Here is a 24,427-nt window from a genome sequence, read left to right as displayed (position 1 = left end):
AAGTGAAAGTGAGTTGAGTCAACTTTAAGGATCATACCCCAGGCTTTTAAGCCTTGTCCTGAATCGACAAGACAGGACAAGAAAAGACAAGTTAATCACGATGTGATTACCCAGATTAAGATGAGATGTGCTTGGTTCGGGTGTGATTCAGTGATTGAACTTGTACCTGTCTGCAACATGCAGGGAATCAATCTACTAATCTCACCTCAGGAAAAGCCCTGCCGGGCTGCAACCACTACAAGATAGAACCCTTTCCAGCAGGTTGGTGTCGACCCAGTAATAAATTGACTGATGTTACTCTGTACTGTACCGCCGCGCCGGGTAATTGCAGCCAGTTTAGTTTAGTTTAGTTATCGCTTCCTCTTAGTTCCCGTCATGAACCGACTTTGCCCTTCCATTCCATTTCGACACCCTCTCAAACGTTGAAATGGGTGCATTAAATCCTCTGATTTTCCCCTTCTTTACCCCGTGGGATCGTCAAGAGGGTTGCGCGCCACGGTTGCCACTGATTCAATGGAATAAATGGCGCATTGACGGATCTGGCAGGTTGATTTAGACTGATGGGTTGGGTTAACTTGTCCATCGTTTATCTACGCGCAAAGTTACTGCAAGACTGGTCATTAATAGGTTGATGAAACAAACACGGGACGGGACGGGAGCTTCACAGTTGGGTTTCTGGTTGCTAATTGGTATATGTATAAACAGTCACAGTGGATAACATGGCTTTGTCGAATACCATGACAGAAAACTATATCAGCCCATCGTCAGCTGGTCTCTTTTTCTTATACCGAGTCATGTCTGACTGTAGCCTTTTAGAGAAATCACGTTTGGGCTCATTCTGAGTCACCAGAAACAACAGGGCGTAACTTTTGATATTGATGTCGTTGGTTAACTGGTGGTAAAACTACCTACCACCATTGACAAGACTATACCTTTTCACTACAAGAGGTTCCGGAAGGTTGGGCATAACCTGGTTAATCACAGTCTTAGCCAACTAATGTAATGCAACGTACTGCACATGTGACACTTCGGTAGATTGTTATTAACTTATCCCAATGGGTTACCTGCATCGGAGTAGGTAGGGCTGTCCGGGTTTGAACTTCGGCAATCAATTGTAGCTGTCAACTGTGGTTGGATGAATGGGAGTATTTGTTAAACAATTGATAGTAAAAGTTGACTCTCTGATCACTTATTCACGGTATCCTTACAAGTATAAATAAATCCGGGACAGTATAAACATAGAAGTATTATCAAACAACCTATTATCTTATAACAAGCCAGTAATCAACTTTAAACAATATTTGAAACCGTCAACATGTGCAATACGATCTGTGTCATGACGAGATGCATGGAATGCCGGGCGATACTTGAGAGGTCTTTTGGTCCAACTGTGCCCTGTGACGGTATGAAAGAGAACGGTGTCTGCAATGTTAGCCCCGATGTATTTGTAACAGAAATCTTGTCAAGCAGTGATAATTGCAGCGATTGTATCAAGAGAAAGGAGGAGCTGGAGGCAGAGGAGGCTCGGAGGAGGTGGGGTTTTGGTAGGTAGAGGGTTCTGATGCTTCGGCCATGAGCTGTCAATAGTGTGATATAGCAAGGACAACAAGATGCCAACAGTGATTTCAGTTATTCATAGTTAGAAATCTCTAATAAATGACTCTTTGTGTTAAATAACCTATGTGAAAGTGAATAGTTGCTCTTGTCCTCGGTAGTTGTCTTGATACAACTGTCAAAAGATAACCCTGCAACAACCCCGCAACTCTTGATTAATGTTCCAATGAATGACACGAGATGCTTGCTCTTTTTGTCCAATGACGAGTATTTATAGATCACTGCATATGTACTGACAACTAATCATGGAAACCTGACTCTGGTCAAAAGTACGGATACCGAAGCTTGTTTCAGTGATTAACTATTGGCTGTCCGCTTTATGCACATTCCAAGGCCAAATCGTCATCATTCAGCTCCCCTCATTCCCCCACTTCGAATCAAAGCTTCCAAGCTTAGCTCTCTCATGCTCATGGAGTCAGCTTGTCAGCATCACTGAGTGACAAACCCAACTCCATTCTTTTTTGCTTAAATCCACTTGCTTCTTGGCTCAAGCTAGCTTATTCCAACATATACCTTGTCTAGTATTCATAAGAATATCTTGGTTCCTATTGTTACCCATCCTGCATCTCACCGCCGAGGTCTCCGGGACACGTTGAGAATATGGATTTCTTCAAGAAGATCGGCGAGCATGTCGAGAATGCTCTGAAAGGCGACGACGACGACGATGATAAGAAGCCGCAGCAGCAGCATTCTCAATCCCAATCTCATGGAGGACAGAGTCAGCAGTCTTATGGACAGTCTAGCTACGGAGAACACAGCCAGCAATCTTACGGGCAGTCTGACTATGGAGGACAGAGCCAGCATTCATATGGACAGTCCAGTTACGGAGGCCAAGGCCAGTACGACGGTGGTCAGTCGTATGGTCAATCTCAAGACCATGGTTACTCGCAAAGCCAGAGCCAATACGGACAATCTCACGGAGGCTACGGAAATCAAAGCCAGTCCCAGGGTGGCTACAACAGGCCCGAGAGCAGTGGCCGCCCACAGGGACAGGATCAGCCTCATAAAGACAGCTCACACGACGCTGCAGCTCAATACCTCCAGAGACAGCAAGCTATTAATCGCTATCGTTCGTTTGCTGGGGAATCTTCGGGAAATGCGAAGTGGTATGTTGACGGTGCCTCGTACTTCTGGGCTGTCTCCCAGGCTATCGAACGTAAGTTTGGACAACAACCAAAACTATTTATGACTATATTTAACATTGTTCTTATTTCTAGAGGCCCAAGAAAGTATCTATATCCTTGATTGGTGGCTGAGTCCTGAGTTGTATCTTCGTCGCCCCCCGGCCAAGAACGAGCAATACCGTCTGGATCGCATGTTGAAGGCCGCCGCAGAACGAGGCGTGAAGGTATACATCCTGGTATATAAGGAGGTTGCTGCTGCCCTCAGCTGCGACAGCGCACATACGAGGACTGCTCTTGAGGCACTTCATGAGAACATTCGTGTCTTCAGACATCCGGATCACTATCCCACAGGTTACGACTTCCAAAGCGAATTGGGCAAAACAGTCAAAGCCCTGACTAGTTTTGACTTATTCAAGGCATCAGGAGATGCGCTGAAGGCTGTTTACGGTACTGCTGGCGACGTTGTGTTGTATTGGGCGCATCACGAAAAGCTTCTGGTCATCGACAACGGAAAGATATGTTTCATGGGAGGACTGGACATGTGTATGAACTCGCACTATCCACTAATGGGAATTTGCACTAATGTAATCAATCTTAGGCTTTGGTAGATGGGATACAAACAGTAAGTCGGCCTTTTAATATTTTTGGTTCTTATACTGACAACCTTGGATAGGTCACCCCATTGCGGACGCCCACCCGGGTAACCTGGATGAAATTATCTTCCCAGGACAAGACTACAATAATGCTCGGTACGTTGAATTACGAAATAAAATTACAGTTTGCTAAATTTCTCTCTAGAGTGTATGATTTCGCCAATGTCAAGGACTGGGACCAGAACCAGCGTAAGCCAATTCTTCTCATAACATCCGTTGATTGGAAATAATGATAGCTAACATACCCTAGTTGATCGTACCAAAAGCTCGCGCATGGGCTGGTCGGATGTCACTGTGAGCATGACTGGTCCCATCACTCGTGACATGGTTGACCACTTTGTTGATAGATGGTGAGAACCCGCAACTAACCAACAAGCTTGACAGTAACTAATTATGAATAGGAATTTCATCTTCAAAGAAAAGTATAATAAGAAGAACCCTGGAAAGTACCATGCACTTGAACTTCCTCCACGAGGTCCTTCTGGTGGTGGAGATAGACGATCTAGAGGTGAAGATGACCACTTGGGTGGTTTGACTGAGCAATTTAGTCGCGGTATGAATAGATTGAGATCATTTGGAGAGCATGATGCTCCACGACACAGTGACCGTGAACATGGCTCTCGAGGTGGCAATATGCCTCACATTCAGATGATTCGAAGGCAAGTCATCTCACCCTTTGTTAGTTGGCAATTACTAACATGATACAGCTGTGCTGAGTGGTCATCTGGCCATCCGCTTGAGCGTTCGATTCAGACTGCCTACATTCAGTCTATCAACGAAGCTAAGCACTTTATTTACATCGAGAATCAGGTATGTCTCCCCTTAATTTGACAATTTGTTTTACTGACAATTTAGTTCTTCATCACTGCTACCGACGACAAACAAAGAGTTGTTAAGAACAAGATCGGCGCTGCGTTGGTTGATCGAATCATCCGTGCCGATCATGAAGGTCAGCCATTCCACGTCTGGGTTCTTATGCCTGCAGTCCCAGCATTCGCCGGCGATCTTCACGACGACGGCGCTCTGGGAACCCGAGCTATTATGGAGTTCCAATATGACTCTATCAGCCGCGGTGGCTATAGTATCATTGAGAAGCTTCTTAAGGCGGGCATCCGTGATCCTAGCAGATACATCGGCTTCTACAACCTTCGCAACTTTGACCGTATCAACACTTCTAGGACTATGGCTGAAACAGAGGCCCGCACCGGCGTCTCTTACGAAGATGCTCGTAAGCAGAAAGATCGTGAACTGGGTGGTTACCCAGAGCATAGCTCCGAAAGGGAGGCACATGAGGAATACCAAGGGAGCCGCGGCGATTTCTCCAGCCCTCGACAAGGTGGTGGATATCAAAGCCGAGAGTACGGAGGCCGATCCGAGCGAGATGAGTATCACCGGGAATCTCGACGGGGTTACGGCGACAGTAGTAGAGGGCAGGATGATGATTACCGCGAACGACACTCTGACTCCAGGCACGGCAGACGTGGTAGCGACAGCGATGACGATCGTCGAAGAGATCGCAGCCGCGGAGGCCACTCTGACTACCGTAAAAGCAACAGGCGAGGCAGCGATAGTGATGATGACAGACGTCGTGACAACTACGGCCAAACTCAGCGGGATCCTTACGGGCACCCCCGAGCTGACCCACGCTTCGCAAGACAGGGAGGTTATTCTCAGCATGACTCCGAGTCTAGGTACAACAGACACGACGATGACAGTGATGATGAGAGGAGAGGTGGCAACTATGGAAGAGAGTATCAGCCTAACCCGTATGATCACCCTGGAGCCGATCCTCGATTCGCAAGACCACAAGGAAGCTATTCGCAACAGGGCTACGGCGGACGAGATGAGTATCAAGGTGGTTACTCAGAGCAAAGCCATGGAGGTCGTTCTGACTACGACCGACCACCTCGCCAGGAATACTCCAGCTCTTCTCGCTACGACGACCGACCCGAGCACTCGAGATACGATGGCCGACCTCAAAGTCAGGAATACCAAGGGGGTCACTCCGGCTCGTCGAGCCACGACAACAGACCCCAGCAGCAGTCTTACCAGCAGTACCAGCAAGGAGCGAGCCAAGTGGCGGACCGCACTCTCGATACCATCAGTGCTTGCTACATGGACCAAGGCCCTCGAGTTACTGATCTTCGCTGGGAAGGCAACCCTGAGGATGAGATCAACGCCTTTGTTTCCGAGGAGTTGTATATACATAGCAAACTGCTTATTGTCGACGACCGTCTCGTGATCGTTGGTTCAGCCAACTTGAACGATCGTTCTCAGCTCGGAGATCACGACTCCGAAATCGCCGTCGTCATCGAGGATCCCACTCCCTGCGAGTCTTACATGAATGGACGCCCATACACGGCCTCTCGCTTCGCCGCCTCTCTGCGTCGATACCTCTTCCGCAAGCATCTCGGCCTCATCCCCAACCAGCGTTGGGACCAGCCCGACAGGAACTGGACGCCTGTTGATCGTGACCCCAACGACTACGACTGGGGTTCCCCAGCCGATCTCCTCGTTCGCGATCCTCTGCACCCAGACTTCCACCGTCTCTGGACCAATACCGCTCGCGTCAACACCGAGACATTCGACCGTGCATTCCACCCCGTTCCTACCAACAAGGTCAGGACGTGGAAGGACTACGAGTCCTTTTTCACCCAGTACTTCATCATCCCGGGCAAGAAGGACCAGGATGTCAAGGAGGAGTTGAAGAAGGGCAAGGTTGAGTATGGCCATATCGTGCAGTCCGAGTTCCCTGGTGGTGTGCAAGAAGTGAAGCAGTGGCTTTCGCGTATTCGTGGCACGCTTGTTGACATGCCTCTTGATTTCTTGGTCGATGCTGGAGATATCGCAAAGGAAGGTTTGGCGCTCAACAGTCTCACTGATGTGCTCTACACTTAATCAGGATACAAATCAAGGTGTTGCTTGGGCAAGAGAACATATTGGGGCCCTTTTTGATAGTCAAGTTCAAATGTAGGCAAATGAATATAAAAAAGTAACATGGCGTTCATCGTATCCTTTGGTCATACGAAGTGGTCTCGTCGTGAACTACTGTTGGCTTCAGTATCTAAAGAGAGAAGCCAAAATAAAACCATTACGCAGATGACACAATTGTACCCACGGTGTTTCAATTTCAAAAGGATAAACAGCACATAAGCAGATGATATTCCCACTGTGACTTATCTAATATACAGCAGCAAGTAATTCAAAGCGATAGTTATCAAACCAGAACTCCGCAATTCAACAACGCAGGGCCAAAACATCCTATTGCGACCCATCCCAGAAACCCCTTTATAATTGATCTTTTTAGTAGTGAGTGACTCTGCCAGTACTCGAGCCCACTGTATCAATAGTCATGATTTCGCTATTACAGAATCAACTCTTCTAATCAGACTTGGCGTTGCCATTCTGACCCAGGAGTCCATCCTTGAGACCCATGTTATCGTCCCGGAAGAAAGTGCCCCTGGATCGTCGAGTACGGTTACGGAACCAAGAGTAGAGACCAAAACTAACAGCAATGACAAAGCCGATGGACAAGAATGGGTGGTCGACGAAGTTCATCTTGATGTCAAAGAAAAACTTGGCAAAAGAGCTGATGGTGTACTTGGGGGAAATGGGGTTGGGGCCATAGACGATCTTGTCAAGGGTGTCCATGATCGAGGTATGGCTGACCATGATCTGGTTACCGGTAGGAGTAGTGTCCCAGAACTTGTGTCGCTACCAAATTGTCAATATACGGCCAATCTCTACTGGGATACTGGAAACTTACATCTTCTTCGTTGATGATGATACGCTCACCATCTCTCACATCAATGTTATAGGTGCTAGCAATCCACCTCTGCCAAAAGATGCCATCAACCCAGGCAAAACCAACCTCCTGACGACGGGTAGAGTCCATGTCAATCTTGATAGCCTTGGCATTGCGAAGACCACGTTGGTCGTCACGGCTTTGAGCCTCTTCGATTCTCATCTGCTTTGCATCTCGGAGCTTCTTACGCTCGAGCTGAAACTCTTGAACCTGGCGGTCCACCCACTCATTTGCAGCGTTCTTGAGCTCCAGGATGGAGTTCTGAAGACGGTCCTCATCGTCACGGTTAAGAATGGCAAGCACAACCAGCTTGTGGTTCATAATCTGCTTGGCGTTGATGGCAGTCATCTCAGGAACTAGAGGGAGCCATGTGGACTTCATCCATGAAACCAACGCATCGACATCTCTCATCTCATCGGGTGTGATAGGTGTATAGTAGGTCGCACGGCCCTCTCGGGAGACCAAGAGCCTGGGCCAAGTTGTGATCTTGAATCGGCTGTACAGCTCGGGGTCGCTTGTTTTGACGATCTTGCCTCGTCCGATAAGGTTAAGGGGCAGAGCGTCTAGTGCTTTGAAATCCTCGGTAGTGGTAGCGTGGTCATAGAAGTAAACAAACAGGACTTCCTCGGTCTTTTCGAGCTCCTTGAAGCTCTCGGCATCAACATCAAGAACGCCACCTGCAACCTCAAGCGCCCCCTCGGCATAGGCAACAAAGTCACCGACCCCACGCAAACCCTTGTACTCGGCCTTTTCTGCGCCGTTGATGAAGTGAATGGTCGGGAACGCCTTGACGCCCATTTGCGTGCAAAGCTTATGGTCCGCCTCGCAGTTGACCTCGCCGATGTTGAGCTTGCCCTGCATTTTCTTGGCCAATTGCTGCCATGTAGGTGCCATAGCTTTACAGTGAGAACACCAAGGTGCGTAGAACTTGATGAACCAGGGATCTTTCGAGTTTGTAACTAGTGTGTCAAAGTTTGCGGGGGTCAGAGGAGCGCTGATGCCCTCCAGGTTATACTTGGGTGTAGAATCTTGGGCCTTGGGTTTCTTAAGCATCTGGCCGGTGCTGGGAACTTTCCAATCGGCGCCAAACGAGTGCTTGTTCTCATCCTGAGCGGTCTTTTCAACTGCCTCAGCTTTATCAGACTTGTCCTCGTCTTTGGGCATTTTGGTAACATCATCGAGAGATTTGCCCTCAGTTTTACCAGATGGCTCCGAGGCAACCTTCTCAGCAACGGCATCGAGGGGCTTCTCAGCTTCAGCCGCCGCCTTTGCTGGCGCCTCTGCCTCCTTTTTCTCAGTAGCAGACTCTGCAGGCTTCTCGTCGGTCTTTGGGGCAGGGTAGACTTTGTCGCCAGGGTTGGGTAATTCGACGAGTTCGGGTCGACCAGGATGTGTTTTGGCAAGCGCTTTTTCGACGGTTGTCGTCAATACCGTCATATTCTTAATTCCGCGTAAGGACTCGAACACCTTGCCATCTTCGTAGAGAATTGAGGTCGGGTATGACTGGATTTCGTGCTCCATACAGAAGTCATAGTAAGCAACACAGTTTACAGTGCCAAAAACAAAGTCGTAGTATTTTGTAAACGTGGCTTCCGGATCGTCGACTTGAGGCTTCGAGGTATAGTAGAATTCGTAGAGGGTCTGGAAAGTTGGAGCGAATCTAGTACAGTGCTTGCAGTAGGGACTGGGAACTCGTAAGTATATCAACCGCAGTGTATTCCAAGTGCAATGTACCTGAAGTGTTTAACCATGAGAAACTTGTTCTTCTTGGTCTGCTCCTCCCAGTTTGCAGGAGTTAATTCGAGCAATGGTGGCACCGTCTTGCCATTAAAAACCGAAGGCTCTGACACGGGGTTTTTGACTTCGTCAGCCAGAACAAACGCTGACAACCCCGCGAGGGTCGCAAGCGGAGAGAAACGCATGCTGGGCTGGAAGCACCGGGGGATGTATAAGATTGTAAGTCGCGGAAGGCGTTGCAGAATTGTTTGGTCGCAGGACGTCCCTATTCAAGTATTTGTCGCGACGTGAGGAACAAGGTAGACTATACAGAAGAACGCGAGACGAGTGAGAAATAATATCGGGCCAGATTAGGTGGTAGAGTGATGAGCCAGTGGCGATCGTCTGGGGGTCAAGGCTTAGATTGTTTGAAGTTATCACAGATACCTACATAAACGAAAAAGAGACAAAGACCAGAAAACGATCGTACGATCGCGCTCACCAGGCGCGAAAGTAGATGGCGATGATGAGGGCAAAAATAAGAATAGAGGAAAAAGAACAAAGAGGAGGAGAGAGAGTTCACTATTCAGGAGGCGCATTCAACTTCGAGACCACGTTCTGTATCGGAATTCGACGCCACAGGAGAGGACCCTGCTAAGCCACTCCACTCCCACTGAACCTGAACCTGAGCTGGACCTTGACGCTTGTCCATCTTGGGTTTGGGAGATTTTGCTCTCAAGTGAAACTGATGGTTAAGCTAAGATGCCCACGTTTAAAGAAGCTTAAGTACTTGATGTACCTGGTTAAAGTAGACAAAAAAAGACAATGGTCCTCATTGATGCGCATTCGATTTTGGGCTTGCCAACGTTGATATCCAAGTTTCCCAGTTCGCCGATAGATTATCAGTAGCTAGAGTGGTACCTGCCTTAAGCTGCGTCCCACTTTCAGGTTGATCAACAACAAGGGGCAGGAGCTGATAGTGGAAGGCAGTAGCCTAAATAGAAGTCTTTAAAGACAGGTACCTACCTCCTACCTACCTGTACTAAACCAAATCTACCTACACAAACCATCATCTCTGTCTATTTGCCAGAGAATGCTTCAAGGGGTCTGATACAGCCCATTGCACTCGATTCAAAGATATTATCTCCGAGATACACAGGCCAGATTTATTTCCCGACCTCGCACATGGTTCTTGCTTCACCAACAACTTTCTGGCCCATTGCAATCCTCTCAACTGGCATTTCTTGGTGTGGTGTATTGCGAATTCAACCTCATCTCAAATTCTCACAGATATCCCGTGGTGGCTCTCCTTCGATCAATTCAGTTTAACAGACTATATCGACAATACCAGACTGCTAGATCACTGCAATGGATCGTCCTGCCAAGCGTCAGCGATCAACGGAATTTGAAGCCCATGCACCTGAATCACTACAGCGCTCTATAAGTCCACCAAGAAAGAGGGCCCGTAAACCAGTTGCGATACCATCTCCTTGGCAATTGACGTGGATCCAGGACCTCCCAGAAAGCGAGAACAAGGATGCTGTAAGTCTTCGGGACTTATTGGGTGATCCTCTAATCTCAGAATGCTGGGAGTTCAACTTCCTGCATGACATTCCCTTTTTGATGAATGCATTTGATCCTGACACACGTCACCTTGTCAATGTTCACTTGGTTCATGGTTTCTGGAAACATGAAGATAAGAACCGCATAGCGTTGGAGGTAAGCCGTGGAAATTGTCGATGGAACCAAGAAAGGGTCGTCTCAAGATCACGTTTGGGCCACTTGCTGACTAGAATCAGAATGCAGCCGCAAAATTTGAGAATGTCAATGTCCATATCGCTCCTATGCCTGAGATGTTTGGGACCCATCATTCGAAGATGATGATTTTGTTTCGGCATGGTGACACTGCCCAGGTCATCATTCACACCGCCAACATGATCCCAAAAGACTGGACCAACATGACCAATGGTGTATGGAAATCTCCCTTACTTCCCAGAATGTCAAAAACTCAGACCCCTGCATCCTCCCCAGAGGAGTTTCTTGTCGGTAGTGGAGAACGCTTCAAAATCGATCTTCTAAACTACCTGAAGTTTTACGATAAGCGCAAGATTATCTGCAAGCCTCTGAGTGACAAGCTCAAACAATACGACTTTTCGACCATCAAGGCCGCGCTCATCGCAAGTGTGCCGGGTAGGCATGATGCGCACGATATGTCAGAAACATCTTGGGGGTGGGCCGCTTTAAAAAGGTGTCTGCGACACGTCCCTTGTCATCAGCATGGTGATTCGGATATTGTCGTGCAAGTATCTTCAATCGCCACACTAGGGCCAAAGGACGATTGGCTACAAAAGACCCTTTTTGATCATTTGGGTCGGTGTAAGGATACGGGTCTCAGGCGGCCCAGGTTCAAGGTTGTGTTTCCTACGGCAGATGAAATACGACGGTCGTTGGATGGATATGCATCAGGTCTTTCTATACACACAAAGATCCAATCACCACAACAAGCGAAACAATTGGAATATCTCCGCCCAATGTTTCATCATTGGGCCAACGATTCACCTGGTGGCACTAGTGTGTTCAATTCATGTCTCAGATTTGAGGCACAGCTAACGGTTTGCAGAACTTCCCGATGGACCTGTACTTGAAAGTGGCCGCAAGAGGGCAGCACCACACATCAAGACCTATGTCCGATCAAATAAATCGTCCATAGACTGGGGGCTTCTCACATCAGCCAATATCTCGAAGCAGGCCTGGGGCGAAGCAGCTCGGCCTACAGGTGAGATGCGCATCGCATCGTGGGAAGTTGGGGTGTTGATATGGCCAGAGTTACTCGAGCCAGGCTCGGTCATGGTAGGTACTTACAAAACAGATGTGCCTGAAGTCTCACAAAGCCCAAAGGAAGACGAAGAAAGTCTTCCCGTGGTTGGACTACGAATACCGTACAACACTCCATTGCAACGCTATACGAGCGATGAGGTGCCTTGGGTCGTTTCAATGTCACATACAGAGCCTGACTGGGCGGGGCAGTCTTGGGTTTGATGGGTGGGATCATGACATCCGAAGTCATGACAGAGCTGCGGGCTTGTCCGAGAACTCAGCCAATCGTTTGACACAATATGTTTGTCTTGGGCCTAGCATAAGAGCCTCATTCTTGTCAAGCCAAGCATAGCGAAGCGAACCACAAGACCTCGTTGATGATCCACCCCCGCATCTTATCAAGTGGCTGAGATAAACCTATCATGACATTGTGCATCCAAGATTCGAAAAATTGCATGTCTTTGACCAGAACTGGTAAGACTCCACTGGTAAGGATTGGGTAGCCTTTCCGGCATTCAAATGGCGCCTTTCGCCGCGACAAGGCGGGTCTTTGTTAACGCTAGCTTGAAAAGTCCAGCCGAAGACTCTTTTTAATCGGGTCTAGTGATTTGACTACAACTACATACCTATATACAGAAGCCTCCTCTCGTTCTGTTTTTGGTCCCTTCTCTTCTTTTACACCTCTCTCTAATCTCTTGCAATCAGCGCATTGCTCTCAGTACATGCTGAGGTGAACAGCACAATTGAACTCATCTTAATCGCATCGTACCACCGAACTTTTCATCACTCCGCGATCTGAACTAGTGGCGTGCCTTGTTGTACTCTGAGCAAAGTCTTTTTTTTTCGCGTGATTATTCCAGAAGGTTTCAGAACCTGCGTCCACCTGGCAAACAATCCCAGCTGAAGTGGCTGTGAGATTTGATTATGGACCCAATAGGAAGGGGAGCTGGAGTTTCGCCATATGGCACTCCGCGTGGTTCTGGCGCGCATCCTGCGTTATCGTCTTCATGGCGGGTGGGCTCACCTCTAGCTGAGGCTGCTCTGGCTGCCGATATTGCGGCATGTTCGGATGAGGAGTATGATGATAGTGCTATCGACGACGATGTCTCTGTATCTGACCTCCCGGGCGATCCCATCATGTATCGTCGTCCAAGTGGTGTTGCTTTTGGAGGCTCGCGGCCGATAATGAACCCTCAAATATATGACGAGCCAGGTTTGACGGCCTTAGAAAGGAAACAGTCTCGTAACGCTGAGCGCAGTCTACTCCGGGACAACCATGTTCTCCCGCCAAAGCACGGGCACCGTCAGCAAGATGGTTTCTTCACTCGTATCTATCAACGTCTTTTTAGCACGAAGATACCGCAGGATGAGGAACAGGCACCCGCTATCTCAGTTCAGCCTCCTAGCGAAACAGACCCTCTCTTGGGCTCCCGAGTTGACGCTGTGTCGCCTGAGCATCTCAATGAAACATGGGAACATGCGGTGGCTGAACATCGAATCAAGACCACCTGGCAACGTGAAGCGAAGACTATCGCAAGCTACTCTGCGCCCCTCATCGTTACTTTCCTCTTGCAATATTCGATTAACGTCACCAGTATCTTTGCCGTTGGGCGAATTGGCAAACTTGAACTGGGTGCTGTGTCATGTAAGTCTATCAACAGTTGGTAAAATAGAGTTGGACAAAGGCTGACCCATCTAGTGGCTAATATGACTGCGGCTATTACTTGCCTGGCGCCTTTCCAGGGCCTCGCTACTTCTCTTGATACTTTGTGTGCTCAGGCTTATGGATCTGGCCACAAGCATCTTGTTGGGCTGCAGTTCCAGCGAATGACTTGCTTCTTATTCGTACTTGCTGTGCCGGTTGCTGTGTTTTATTGGTTTTCTGAAGGCGTCATCAGAGCGCTTGTTCCGGAGCCCGAATCAGCCCGTCTGGCTGGCATGTACCTCCGGGTTATGATCTTTAGCATCCCAGGTTTCATTCTCTTTGAAGGTGGCAAGCGCTTTACACAAGCCCAAGGTTTGTTCCGCGCCACGACATATGTTCTTCTCATTGTTGCGCCCTTCAATGTCTTCCTGAGCTGGCTCTTGGTCTGGAAGTTGGAGTGGGGCTTCATTGGTGCTCCTGCAGCTGTCGCCATCAGCACCAACCTCCTCCCCATCTTCCTCTTCCTATATGTTCGTTTCATCAATGGTCGTCAGTGCTGGGGTGGCTTTAGTCGACGAGCTCTTAGCAACTGGTGGATTATGATTCGACTTGCTTTGCCGGGTATGATCATGGTTGAGGCAGAATGGCTCGCCTTTGAAATCTTGACCCTGATGGCGAGTCGATTTGGCCCAGAGTATCTGGCTGCGCAGAGTGTTGTGACCACTATCACGACACTCTCGTACGAAATTCCATTCCCCATGTCGATTGCCGCCTCAACTCGCATCGCCAACCTCATTGGAGCTGGCCTCGTTGAGCCAGCCAAGAAGACGGGTGTTGTGGTAAGTTTTAATTGGAATGGACCCCAGACTTGTTCACTAACATTATCCAGGCTTTCGCTGCCGCGTGTCTCATTGGAATGTTTAACCTTACTCTCTACACCACTCTGCGATATAAGCTACCTCTGTTGTTCACCAAGGACGACGATGTTATCGAACTTGTTGCAGAAGTTATGCCTATTGTATCAGTCATGCAGGTATTTGATGGCCTTGCAGCAGGAGCCCACGGCTTACTTCGAGGCATTGGAAAGCAATCAATTGGTGGACCCGCCAATATCCTCTCATACTATGCTCTCTCACTTCCCGTCTCGCTTGCTTTGGCATTTGGCCTTGGTTGGAAGCTAGAGGGCTTGTGGATTGGAGTTACATGCGGAACTATCTCGTATGTTGAAACAAGTGTCTTATTGGAGTCCCCCTTGCTAACTATTATAGCGTCGCATCGATTGAATATATCTATTTGCTCCGAACCGATTGGCACAAGGCCGCCGAGGAGGCAGCAGTTCGTAACGCTGCTGGTTAATTTCATGAGAGTTGGAAGTTGCCCTGTTGCTTGACCGCCTAGCATATATGGAGTCAAAGAAATGCTTTTGAATTTGTTTCTGAGATCTTATTCTTACTTGTGAAAACAGGGAGATTAACGAGAAGTTCGAACATTAATGATTGCGTGGTGGAGTTGTGTAATGGAAATCATAGTAGTATATAGCTGTAATGTAACAAACAGTTGGCATGCCCAAGGGATGAGTGTTATGTTGATGCTCAATTTGTTATGACAGTGACTATAAAGGGACAATGCTCGTTCAAGCAATCAAGTATATGGATATGTAGGTAATGTGAGTTTTCATACAAGACTGATTCGAATCTATGGTATTATCTCATGCCTTCGCTGTTCGCCCTCATGCTCATTTCATCTTGCATCTTGCTCTTTTTACCGTTTCGCTGAAGGCCCCTAAATAACTCCTGTCTCGAATCTACATTCGGAAGCGCCACTTGGCGAAAACGATGTGAACGAGAGCCTATATAACAACGCACAAAAATACTAGCTAAGCGCGGTTCTTTAGCCTAGCATGGAGTGCGTACGAATGCCCTTGGGACCAAACTCACTAATTAAACACCATTAGCGACAATCCTGAAATTTGAAAGTATCTCCGGGACTTACTTGTAGTCTACTCTGCTCAAACTCATGAGCCGTTGAGCGTCGATAGTCTGGGCGTCCATGTTGGAATGTAGACAGAATGCGATACGGGCAGCGACCTGGGCGCCGAGGAACATGGACTCCTCGAAGCCATTCTTGGTCCACTCGCTCAGATAGGTAGGCAGCATAGCGGTCTTGATACTGGTGGGAGTCTGACTATGGAAGTGGTGAGTCGTGGTAGGTCCTCCAGCCTCGGATCCAGCAGGCTGTGGCGTGCCGACCATGTTAGTGCCGGTGTTACCAGCAGCAGCGGCTGTAGTAGCAGCCTGGAGCAAAGGGTTCACACCGCTCGAAGAGAGCTGGTGAGGTGCGCCAGTGAAAGAGCCCGTGGGAGTTTGAGCACCTGTACCGGTGGGCGTGGCCATGTTAGAGGGCAGCTCCGATGTAAACATTGTTGCGGTTGAGGGGGAGACGAGATGGCGGGCGTTGAGAGTCTGGAGGATATTCTCACGAAGACCACGCAGACGAGCACCGTTGCCGACGAAGACGAGGTTGTCCCAGCAGGCGGGTCGCATGTACATGTCGTCAATGCCCTGAATCGTGCGGTAGATGGTGTTCACAATACGGTCAATCTCACGACGTTGAGCAAAGGTGAAGCGCTCAAGGCCAACCTCGACATCTCGACGGATGCGCTTCGGTCGCTTCTCGGGTGTCTCAGGAACAGGCTGAACGTCAGGCTTAGGCTCAGCTTCAGGCTTCGACTCTATCGACTGTGTTGGTTCTTGAGCATCTGCTGGCTTGGGCTCTTCAGGCTTTGGTTCCTCTGTTGCGGGTGCGGGTGCGGGTGCGTTCTCTCCCTCTCCTTGGGGAGGTTGCGCGCTGTTGGTCTCACCCTCGGGTTTGGGAGCTTCTGTTGTGCCATTGGTGGGGTTCTCTACAACCTGCTTCTCCTTTACTGGTGGAGGGACATCTTCTTGGATGATCTCCTCGTAGGAAAAGGTGTTGTGTGTTCTCTTAGAGTTTGGTAGGCGGGCTGCCCTAGCTGCGCCCTCGGCCTCCTTTTCACCCTTCTTTCTGCCACCTTTGCCCTTTTCCTTTTCCTTCTCCTTTTTAGCGAGAAACTCCTTTGTTTGGCCACTCGTAACAATAGCTGCCACGTCCAACACACCATCATCATCGGCGTTACCGCCTTCTTCATCTCCGTTGTCCGCAGGTTTAGGGGCTTCAGGGGCTTTTGTGGTGGCTTCTGGACCAACAGTAGGAGCAGCGGCCGATACACCTGCAGTGTTCTCCTTTGGAAGCTCCATCAAGTTATCCTCGGTGCCATTGTAAGGAAGGACCTCGCAAATGTTGCTTTTCTTTAATTGTTCGGCCATGTCGTGGTTGAAACCCTTGTCTTGTAGCAACTTGACCAAGCTTCGAGTGAAGACTTCACCTCCACTAATCTCTTCGTCGGCTTCGGTAGCACAGACACCCATATGGTTTACGACTCGTCCGTCGTAAATTGCTGTAATGTCGACTTTTTCGTAACCAATGTCCACCACAGTCATACTGGTCCACTTCAATCCGTACTGGGTAGCAATTCCGCTATGAATTATGCAAAGTGCAGGTGTTCTTGTGTTCTCGAAAACGTATCGGGCTATGGTTTCGCAGTCAGGACGGGTCCATTGTGGTGAAGCCATGAGCATGATGGGGGTGTTGTGATATGTAGTTGTAAGCAGACCGTGGACATGGTCGAGGAAAGCGAGGAGTGCGCTCATGTTGACAATGCGACCAGCTGTGTGCGCGATTCGGTTAGCATTGGGTGTTCTCACTTCACCAGACCTCTCAATGGCTATAGCTACCTTGAATGGGATACACAGCTCCCTCATCCTCGTCGACGTCCTCCAGCCACTCATCCTCCTCCACACCATTGACGATAGTTGTGCGCTTCGTCTTGTGGTAGGGGGCCCATTGATCGCCCTCCTTAAACATCCTCGTGGGCATGCGCCGCGCAGGAGGTGTCAACTCACTGCACCCCAGCTGAGCCATAGTAGTTCGGCTGCCAGGGCAGATGATGAGGACCTGCTCCTCGCGCCATTTGCCCGCAGTGCTGGACATTGTGCGGTTTCGAAATTTCCTTGCACTTTCTGTGGTGCCGTTTTTTTGGTGGTAGAGATATTCGTATGGTGAGGGCGTTATGGGGGCGTTGTTGCGTCGCGATGGTGTAGCCGTAGGCGAGCCTTCTCGAGGTTTGCGCGCCCGTAGCTTGTACCGGGGCGACGACGCGACTGGTGTGGCTGGTGAAGCGGCAGCATCTGAAGTGGTTGGAGATGGCACGTGACCTCCTGTGTCTTGCTGCTTCTGCTTCTGCTTCTGCTTCTGCTTCTTTGTAGGGGTCTTTATTTTATTGGTGAGGGACGCCATTTTTGACGAGATACAAAAGTCATAAACACTTCAAAGTAACAGAAAACAAAACATGAGATCAGTTTAGATGTAAAAGAATCGAATTGCTAGGCTGCTCTTTTATCTAGAGTTTTCGGTGCATCAAGTTTGGTAGCAAACGAACGATTCTACCAGCTGGCTGCCAGTGCCAGCCAAAAACCACTACAAACAACAGATTATTATCATCCACCACCTTTAAATCGACATCACCAAGACTCGCAATTGAATAAATAAACTCAAAAAATGAATGATAACTCGCTTCTGCATTGGTTCTATTCAATGGCATTAAGAATAATACTGTGTCATAGTCTGGCCTCTCTACTGGTAAACATGAGGCCAGGACTTCCAAACAACAACTCCAGATACCGAGATCACTTGCTTAATGTCAAGGATCCTTCCTTTTTATCCACATGTCCGAGCTTTGCCTTGTCTCCTTTGTCGTCTCATCACATCCAGTACATCGACAATACTCATCCCATCCTTGCGTCAGTTTGGACCTCGAGCCGGTATCAGCTCTGCGCTGCTCGAGAAAGACCAAACGAAAAAAAAGTGGTCATGAATCCCATCAAACGCCGTCCAGGAGCCAGGAATCAAGAACTCCTGGTGCACAAAAACCCATCATAACGTACATTTTCACCAAAAGTATGGACAAGAATGCGCAAAAACTTCTCTCTCCCCCAAAAAATAACCCCCGTCGAGTGATTACCCTGTGAATAAGCTCAGGTTGTGCGCCGTGTCCCATTTACTCTGTGAAAAATCTTCGTGTCTCCCTCAATTATACCACCGTGATCGTGTTGGAGGTTGTCTCTTTTGATGCCATCTTCTCTAGCTCTTCGTGCTTCTCATTCATCTCAGTTGGCTCAGCTTCTTTTGCTGGCTTCCTGGGGGTCTCGTCTTCAGTTATGTCGTCAATAACAGAAAAAGGTCGGTCTGATGTAGGTGTTGTAAGTGTTGTGCCGTCGACGCTCCATCGGTCTTCAGTCACTCCGGTATACACAGATGAAGTGTGCTTCTTGTCGGGTGTGCTAGGGCTGTCTGGGCGCTCCTCCTGGGGAATTCTGGGGGATGTTTGAGCATCCTTCAATTCAACCTTGAGCTCAGTTCCAGGCGCTTCCTCTTTCGTTTCCTCGGCCTTGGTGTCCTCAACTTTGGTAACTTCGGCCTTGGCACCCTCCGTCTTCACCTCCTCGGCTAAGAAGAACTCAACCTCAGATTCCGATGATTTGTCGTCATCAGATTTGGTCTCGATCTTGGTCTTCTCGACCTTGAACTCCTTGGGCTTAAGGTAAGGTGAAGACTCGGAGTCGGTGTGCTCATTATCCGATGCAAGGTCTGCTTCGGTGAAGGCCTCCTTGCGCAGAGGGCTTCGAAGGCTTGAAACATCGCCCATCTCACTCTTACTAGATCGCGATGCCCTGCCGGGGTTCCTCATGGGCAGAGGGGGAGGGACTCTTTTGGGAATGATGACCATGTTACCCTTGGCGTGGACCATGCGGGATGCAACAGCCTGGGTTCTTGCTGGCTGCACAGCAGCAACCTCAAACACCACAGGTTCCTCCTCGTCCTCCTCTCCAGCGTCACTCTCTGAGTCGCCCTCATCGTCGGCGTTTCGGCTACTCTTGTCATCCTTGTCGCTATCATAATTGCTCGAGGCCTTGTCCGTGTCATCCCTGGGCTCAACCTTGAGGGTGTCTGGTTCCACGGCCATTGTGCTGCTGTGGCTGGTGGTACTGAGAGGGGATTGGGCCCCGCTGAAATGCCTTATGGGGGTCAGATCGACCTTTGTGTAATCCACCTCTTCTTCTTCCTCTGTGACTTCGGGGATTTGTAGGCGGATACTCCTGTCATGGCCATCTTCGCTCTGACCTGGGCTGGGTGATGTCTCGGGCGTTGTGCCTACATCGGTCTGTGTTCCAGCATCCGTCATTTGACTCTTGACGGTTCGCGACGACATGTAACTGTTGCGATTGCTCTTTGAGACGAACGTTTCTATACTTTGTCTGTTGAACTTGGAAAAGGCTGGGCTTGAAGGCGCGGGGTTGAAGTCGAATTGGCTACTCGTAGGTCGTAATCTCGATCCTGCTTCCCTGATTTCCAAACCAGCCATCTCGAGGGCCAAAACACCGAACGGATCGGGATCGTCTTGGTTGGGAATTCCGAAGGCCGTCCGGGGCGATGCGGGTGTGGAGGACTTGGGCGTTGCTATCATGGCGTCTCCCGGTGCGCATTCGGCGGCGATCTTGTTAATTACAGAAGCATCGTAGTCTGTCCTGCCCTCGGCCATCTTAATGACCTCTGAAAGCGGTCCAACTTCCTCCACGTCGCGGGCAACATTGCCAGCCAGGATATCCATCTGCGTGACTTGGCTGGCGTAGAAGCGCTCGTTCTCATTCCCTCGTTCGGCTAGGATACAGCCGTTGAGGTTAACGGCTTGGTTTTGACCCCGCGATTTCAAGTAGGTCAAAACGGTGTTACCCATGTCCTGCCACTTGATGTGCGACTCATCTGAATCCAGAGACACAAGGGGACCGCTGACTAGACCGACATCTTCGCCGAGTGTGACACGGGGCTTCGTGATTGACTCAAGAGCGGCAAGGTTGTTGACAACAAGGACGCAATCGTAAACGTCGACGCCAATTATGAAGCTGAGAGTGGGCGTGTGTAGCATAATTCCGGATGGGGGCGACCATGTGCCGTCGGATTTTCGAGCGATGAGAATACCGGAGCCGCCGGACCCTGTCATGTACAGACCGCTTCGCATACAGGTAAAGATGGCGATTCCGGCAGCATTTTGAATAACTCGCTGTGGGATTTTCTTGGTGACTCGTTTTGGGGATCGCGGTTCGCTTATTGTCGAATATGAGTCCTCTTCTTCGTCTGCAGGAACGAGATAGCCATCGGCTAGGATTTCATGTTAGCACAAGGATCAATGCTGACTGTAAAGTGAGACAAGCATACTGGAAAATGATTTGAGGATGCGGGCAGCCTTCTCGCATTCGAGGTCGAGAGTCGCGGGCCAGAAGGCTTCCTTTTGCACTCGGCCACTTGCATTGGCTGCAGTGGTGTTTATCCTAGATAATGAATTGTGGTTTGCGACTGATATGGAGGCGCTGGAACGATTTGAGGACCAGCCAAACAAGCTTGATCTTGTATTGGAGGACCTCTTGTCCCACGAAGGGAGAAAGGCAGAGACTCGCTGCATGGCGGGCCTTCTTGCCTCTCCGTCGCCGCCGTCTTGGCCAGGCGGAGGGACGACAGAGAGGATGGGGATTGAAGGCGCGCTACTGGTATTGGTACTTGTACTGGTAGAGATGCTTGTAGTGGCGGAACGAAAGTGGACGGTCCTCTTGGAACCTGATTTTGGAGTCGATACAGATACAGGAGTAGTGAATGTTGGCGTCGATCTCGAAGTTGGTGAGGTGGTAGACGAGGAAGGAGACGAGACCGGGGTGGTGGTAGCGGTTGTAGTAGGCGAGCCGCAGGAGGAAGTTGGCGTAGTAGTTGTAGTTGTAGTAGAAGAAGACTCGGAAGTTGTGGACGTGGATGAAGATACGGAAGAGACAGAATTGGAGTCGGAAAGAGGAGCGACAGTGACGACTAGCTTGTTCAAGGCGGACTTGTGAGCGACAATTGAAGCATGAGAAGGCGCTGAGTTTGTTTTGGCGTGCTGATGAAGGTGGTGATGGGAACGAAAGTAGTGTCCGTGTCCCTGGGACTGAGACTGGGACTGTCCTTGAACGACGTGGGTGCTGCAATATGATTGTCCTTGAATTTGGCCGCCGCTTGGACCTGGACTTGGACTTGGACCTGGACTTGGGCTTGGGTTGGTGCTAGTATTAGCGGTTGCAGCACCGGTACAAGGCGCTGAAGGGGACCCCTGGACGCAAAAATTGAGGTGTTAGCCAGGGATCATGGAAAGAGGTGACCTGTCAGCGCGGGTGGGTGGGTGACGTGGGCCTCTAAGCCATTAATTAGGAACCCCGTAGGTCGTGTTCTTTTTCTCTGCAGGGCCACGAGAAGAAGAGAGTTCCGTTGGAAGCAAGGATACGAGAGAAGGTTGTAATGGGATGGGATGGGAAGGGATGGGATGATCCGCTTTGGACAAGCCTCCCCCGGGTGGTGTTCAGGATGAGACTCCGATCAAGAGAAGACAAAATTGAGGGTGGGCAAGATTCCAGGACAGGGCTTGTAAGAGTAAGAATGAGTGAGAGTGAGAACGAGAAGAATTGAGATTGTTAATCCATTTTTGAAATGTAAGAGAGCATTCTGTTTGCGTAGGACTGTAATACTATAACGCCTTTTCTCCGAGTTGCTGTTTTATTGGGCTGTCGTTTCAATTGCTTGCTCTCTCATTGCTCTCTCTGATAATTGAGTTCAAATTCAACCAGAACAAAACTCTCTTCAACAAGTGATTGCATATTTTTTTTTTTCTTCTCTCTCTCTCTCGCTCTCGTCTCGTTTCAGGGGGGGTCGGTTGGCTGATGACGGCACCAACCGTCAGGGACTAACTCAAGCAAGCCTAAAGCCAAAGCCCAAGCAAGTCCAATGCAGCTTTGCCAGTTACAGTTTACGGTGCGTAACCTGAGTAAGGCAAAGAGAGGAGACAGAGACGAAGGGGGGGTCGGGAAGCGAGGCGAGTGGATGGCAAGGTAAAGTATGTACATGTACAGTTGAAGTGAAGAAACATGTGAATTTAGAGAGTAATAGAGAGATGGGACTCACCAGATTTGATAACGTGTTTGTTGAGGCTGTCCTTGTAGAACCCCATCGTCCAAAACTCCATCTGCTTCCACCTTCATTGCTTCGTCCATTCCCCTTCATATTCTCCTTCTTGTTGCCTCCTCCGATGCTGCTGATACTCAGCTTCTTCTTTCGCGCCGTCATGAGGAGAATCGGTTCGTCGCTGTGCTGACACTAAGAGCAAGGTACAGTACCGTAAAGTACAGAGAGCTGCTGGCACTATCAATATCAATCAGCCCTGCGCATGCATTGCATCTGCACTGCGTTTGCGTTTGCGTTTGCATTTGCCATGTCCGTGTTACAAGAAGCCAGCATCAATCAGGCTGGTCAGCTTGTCCCAAAAGGTGCATCCATGTACATACAACCGACCAGGATCGTCGTCGCTTGGGCTGATGTGATGTGTGAGCAGCTGTCTATGTGCATTGCTCCTCGAGGTTGGGAAGAGAGCCACTTGACTCTATCAATACACACATGATCAAGGCCAAAGCCATTAAAGACCAAAAACAGAAGAAAAGAAGAAATAGGACCAGGATAGAAAGAAAAACTCGTACCTGTTTGAACAACGTTGTCCTTGTGCTCCCAACGTCAACTCTCATCGCCCGCCCGTCTATGTTTTTTTTTTGTTCTTTCAATCCTCTCTGTATGGTGTATGTCGGCGCACGCTTTCTCCAAACGATGGATAAAACAAATTTAGAAAATAACCACAAACAAATCGCACAAGCAAAGACAAAGAAAAATAAGATACGTCAATGACGAGATCTAAGATCGAGATCGTAAAGCAAAGAAGTCAATCTTTGGACGAGTGGAAGAAAGGAAGAAAAGTGATCATGAATGGATGCAACCTCAAAGTTCAACATCAAGGGAGACGAAACGAGAGTAAAAAGAGGGAGGGAAAGTACTTGAAGGGTTTCTCTGATTCTCCTTGAATCCTTCTTGTTGGCATCCATTCCATACAGCTCAAGCTACATACTGTATACCCCCTTCATTCTATAGGCGGCAGGTCGTCAAGTTAATTATTACCTAGACCAGGTAGATACGGTTTCACCCTTCACCCAGAAATATGGAATTTGTTGCGAGAGCGGGCCAATTCCCATGCCATATTTCTGTTCTCTGTCAGGTTTGTCTGCTTCTTTACGTTCTCTCTGCCTTGTCATGTGCTGACTTGGGTTGTCTGTCTATCTTTGTGTCTCTCTTCTTTATTAGCCATGTGACCCCTGCCCATGAGCAGACCAATCCTAAGATGCGGCTGTTGACGTTGGTTGGCAAAAAAGGCTTATGAATTCTCCATGTACTGTAACTGCATTCCTCTATGTCTCAGAATTGTTGTATGTCCGAAACCACCCAGGCTCAATACATACAGAATGCAACTGTCACATATCAGACGGATAGGCAAAGGCAGTTAGTTTATTAGTTGATCAGCCAGCCCAACCAATGGCTGACGATCATGCTACAGTGGACTCAACCGAAAAGAAACGACTACTGTAAAAAGAAAGGAAAAGGGAAAAACTCAAACGCCTAGTTAGTATCCGTACCGTTGTTACAACTCTACCGGTTCTGTCTGTGCGACGCAGGAATGTGCAAAGTCTTTTTTTTTTTTTGTCCCGTCCTTTTCTACTAAGAAGCCTTGTCTAGCTTATTCAATTTAACACTCATAGTCTTAGCCTTGTATGCTGGACGTTGATCCCCAGAATATCGTGCTGAATCGAGTCAAGTCTTGATGGGAAAAACTGGCCCTGAGGATGATCAACCAACACTCGCGACGCATGGCAAAAGCGGGTCGATTACTTTAGTTTAGTTTAGTAGATTTAGTTAGTTACGAGAGATCCATTAACAATCCAACGGTCTTGCTCAGCCGGTATGTCACTCTTTCGATCTGTACTCTGTATCTTGTCACTCGTTCACTGGTCATTCTTGGTATCAT

At 48.9% G+C, this 24,427-nt stretch overlaps 8 protein-coding genes across 8 annotated transcripts; 5 read left to right on the top strand and 3 right to left on the bottom strand.

The window, feature by feature from the left end:
• Positions 1-2,929: 2,929 nt before the first annotated feature.
• Positions 2,930-6,289, top strand: FGSG_06175 (uncharacterized protein; the record flags this gene model as incomplete). Its single annotated transcript, XM_011326511.1, has 8 exons — positions 2,930-3,281; positions 3,337-3,360; positions 3,412-3,487; positions 3,537-3,580; positions 3,642-3,741; positions 3,793-4,050; positions 4,099-4,201; positions 4,247-6,289. The coding sequence occupies 8 exons, from the start codon at positions 2,930-2,932 to the stop codon at positions 6,287-6,289; spliced, it is 3,000 nt and encodes a 999-aa protein (XP_011324813.1).
• Positions 6,290-6,772: 483 nt separating this feature from the next.
• On the bottom strand, positions 6,773-9,118 carry FGSG_06174 (uncharacterized protein; the record flags this gene model as incomplete). The annotated part of the gene is made up of 3 exons (XM_011326510.1): positions 6,773-7,105; positions 7,158-8,880; positions 8,931-9,118. The coding sequence occupies 3 exons, from the start codon at positions 9,116-9,118 to the stop codon at positions 6,773-6,775; spliced, it is 2,244 nt and encodes a 747-aa protein (XP_011324812.1).
• Positions 9,119-10,280: 1,162 nt separating this feature from the next.
• FGSG_12884 (uncharacterized protein) lies at positions 10,281-11,951 on the top strand (the record flags this gene model as incomplete). Its single annotated transcript, XM_011326509.1, has 3 exons — positions 10,281-10,631; positions 10,706-11,483; positions 11,533-11,951. 3 exons carry the CDS (start codon positions 10,281-10,283, stop codon positions 11,949-11,951), a joined length of 1,548 nt encoding a protein of 515 aa, XP_011324811.1.
• Positions 11,952-12,653: 702 nt separating this feature from the next.
• Positions 12,654-14,730, top strand: FGSG_12883 (uncharacterized protein; the record flags this gene model as incomplete). Its single annotated transcript, XM_011326508.1, has 4 exons — positions 12,654-13,374; positions 13,429-14,213; positions 14,264-14,592; positions 14,643-14,730. 4 exons carry the CDS (start codon positions 12,654-12,656, stop codon positions 14,728-14,730), a joined length of 1,923 nt encoding a protein of 640 aa, XP_011324810.1.
• A 234-nt stretch (positions 14,731-14,964) lies between these two features.
• FGSG_06172 (uncharacterized protein) lies at positions 14,965-17,442 on the bottom strand (the record flags this gene model as incomplete). The annotated part of the gene is made up of 3 exons (XM_011326507.1): positions 14,965-15,310; positions 15,367-17,119; positions 17,187-17,442. The coding sequence occupies 3 exons, from the start codon at positions 17,440-17,442 to the stop codon at positions 15,265-15,267; spliced, it is 2,055 nt and encodes a 684-aa protein (XP_011324809.1). The 3' UTR covers positions 14,965-15,264.
• Positions 17,443-18,009: 567 nt separating this feature from the next.
• Positions 18,010-18,390, top strand: FGSG_12882 (uncharacterized protein; the record flags this gene model as incomplete). Its single annotated transcript, XM_011326506.1, has 1 exon — positions 18,010-18,390. One exon carries the CDS (start codon positions 18,010-18,012, stop codon positions 18,388-18,390), a length of 381 nt encoding a protein of 126 aa, XP_011324808.1.
• A 151-nt stretch (positions 18,391-18,541) lies between these two features.
• Positions 18,542-20,509, bottom strand: FGSG_06171 (uncharacterized protein; the record flags this gene model as incomplete). The annotated part of the gene is made up of 1 exon (XM_011326505.1): positions 18,542-20,509. The coding sequence occupies one exon, from the start codon at positions 20,507-20,509 to the stop codon at positions 18,542-18,544; it is 1,968 nt and encodes a 655-aa protein (XP_011324807.1).
• A 568-nt stretch (positions 20,510-21,077) lies between these two features.
• Positions 21,078-21,389, top strand: FGSG_12881 (uncharacterized protein; the record flags this gene model as incomplete). The annotated part of the gene is made up of 1 exon (XM_011326504.1): positions 21,078-21,389. The coding sequence occupies one exon, from the start codon at positions 21,078-21,080 to the stop codon at positions 21,387-21,389; it is 312 nt and encodes a 103-aa protein (XP_011324806.1).
• Between the last annotated feature and the right edge of the window lie 3,038 nt (positions 21,390-24,427).

Source organism: Fusarium graminearum, chromosome 3, assembly GCF_000240135.3.
Source record: "Fusarium graminearum PH-1 chromosome 3, whole genome shotgun sequence".
Taxonomy (NCBI): Eukaryota; Fungi; Ascomycota; class Sordariomycetes; order Hypocreales; family Nectriaceae; genus Fusarium; species Fusarium graminearum.
The sequence above is the reverse complement of the archived record's forward strand: the minus strand, read 5'-3'. Positions and strand labels throughout refer to the sequence as shown.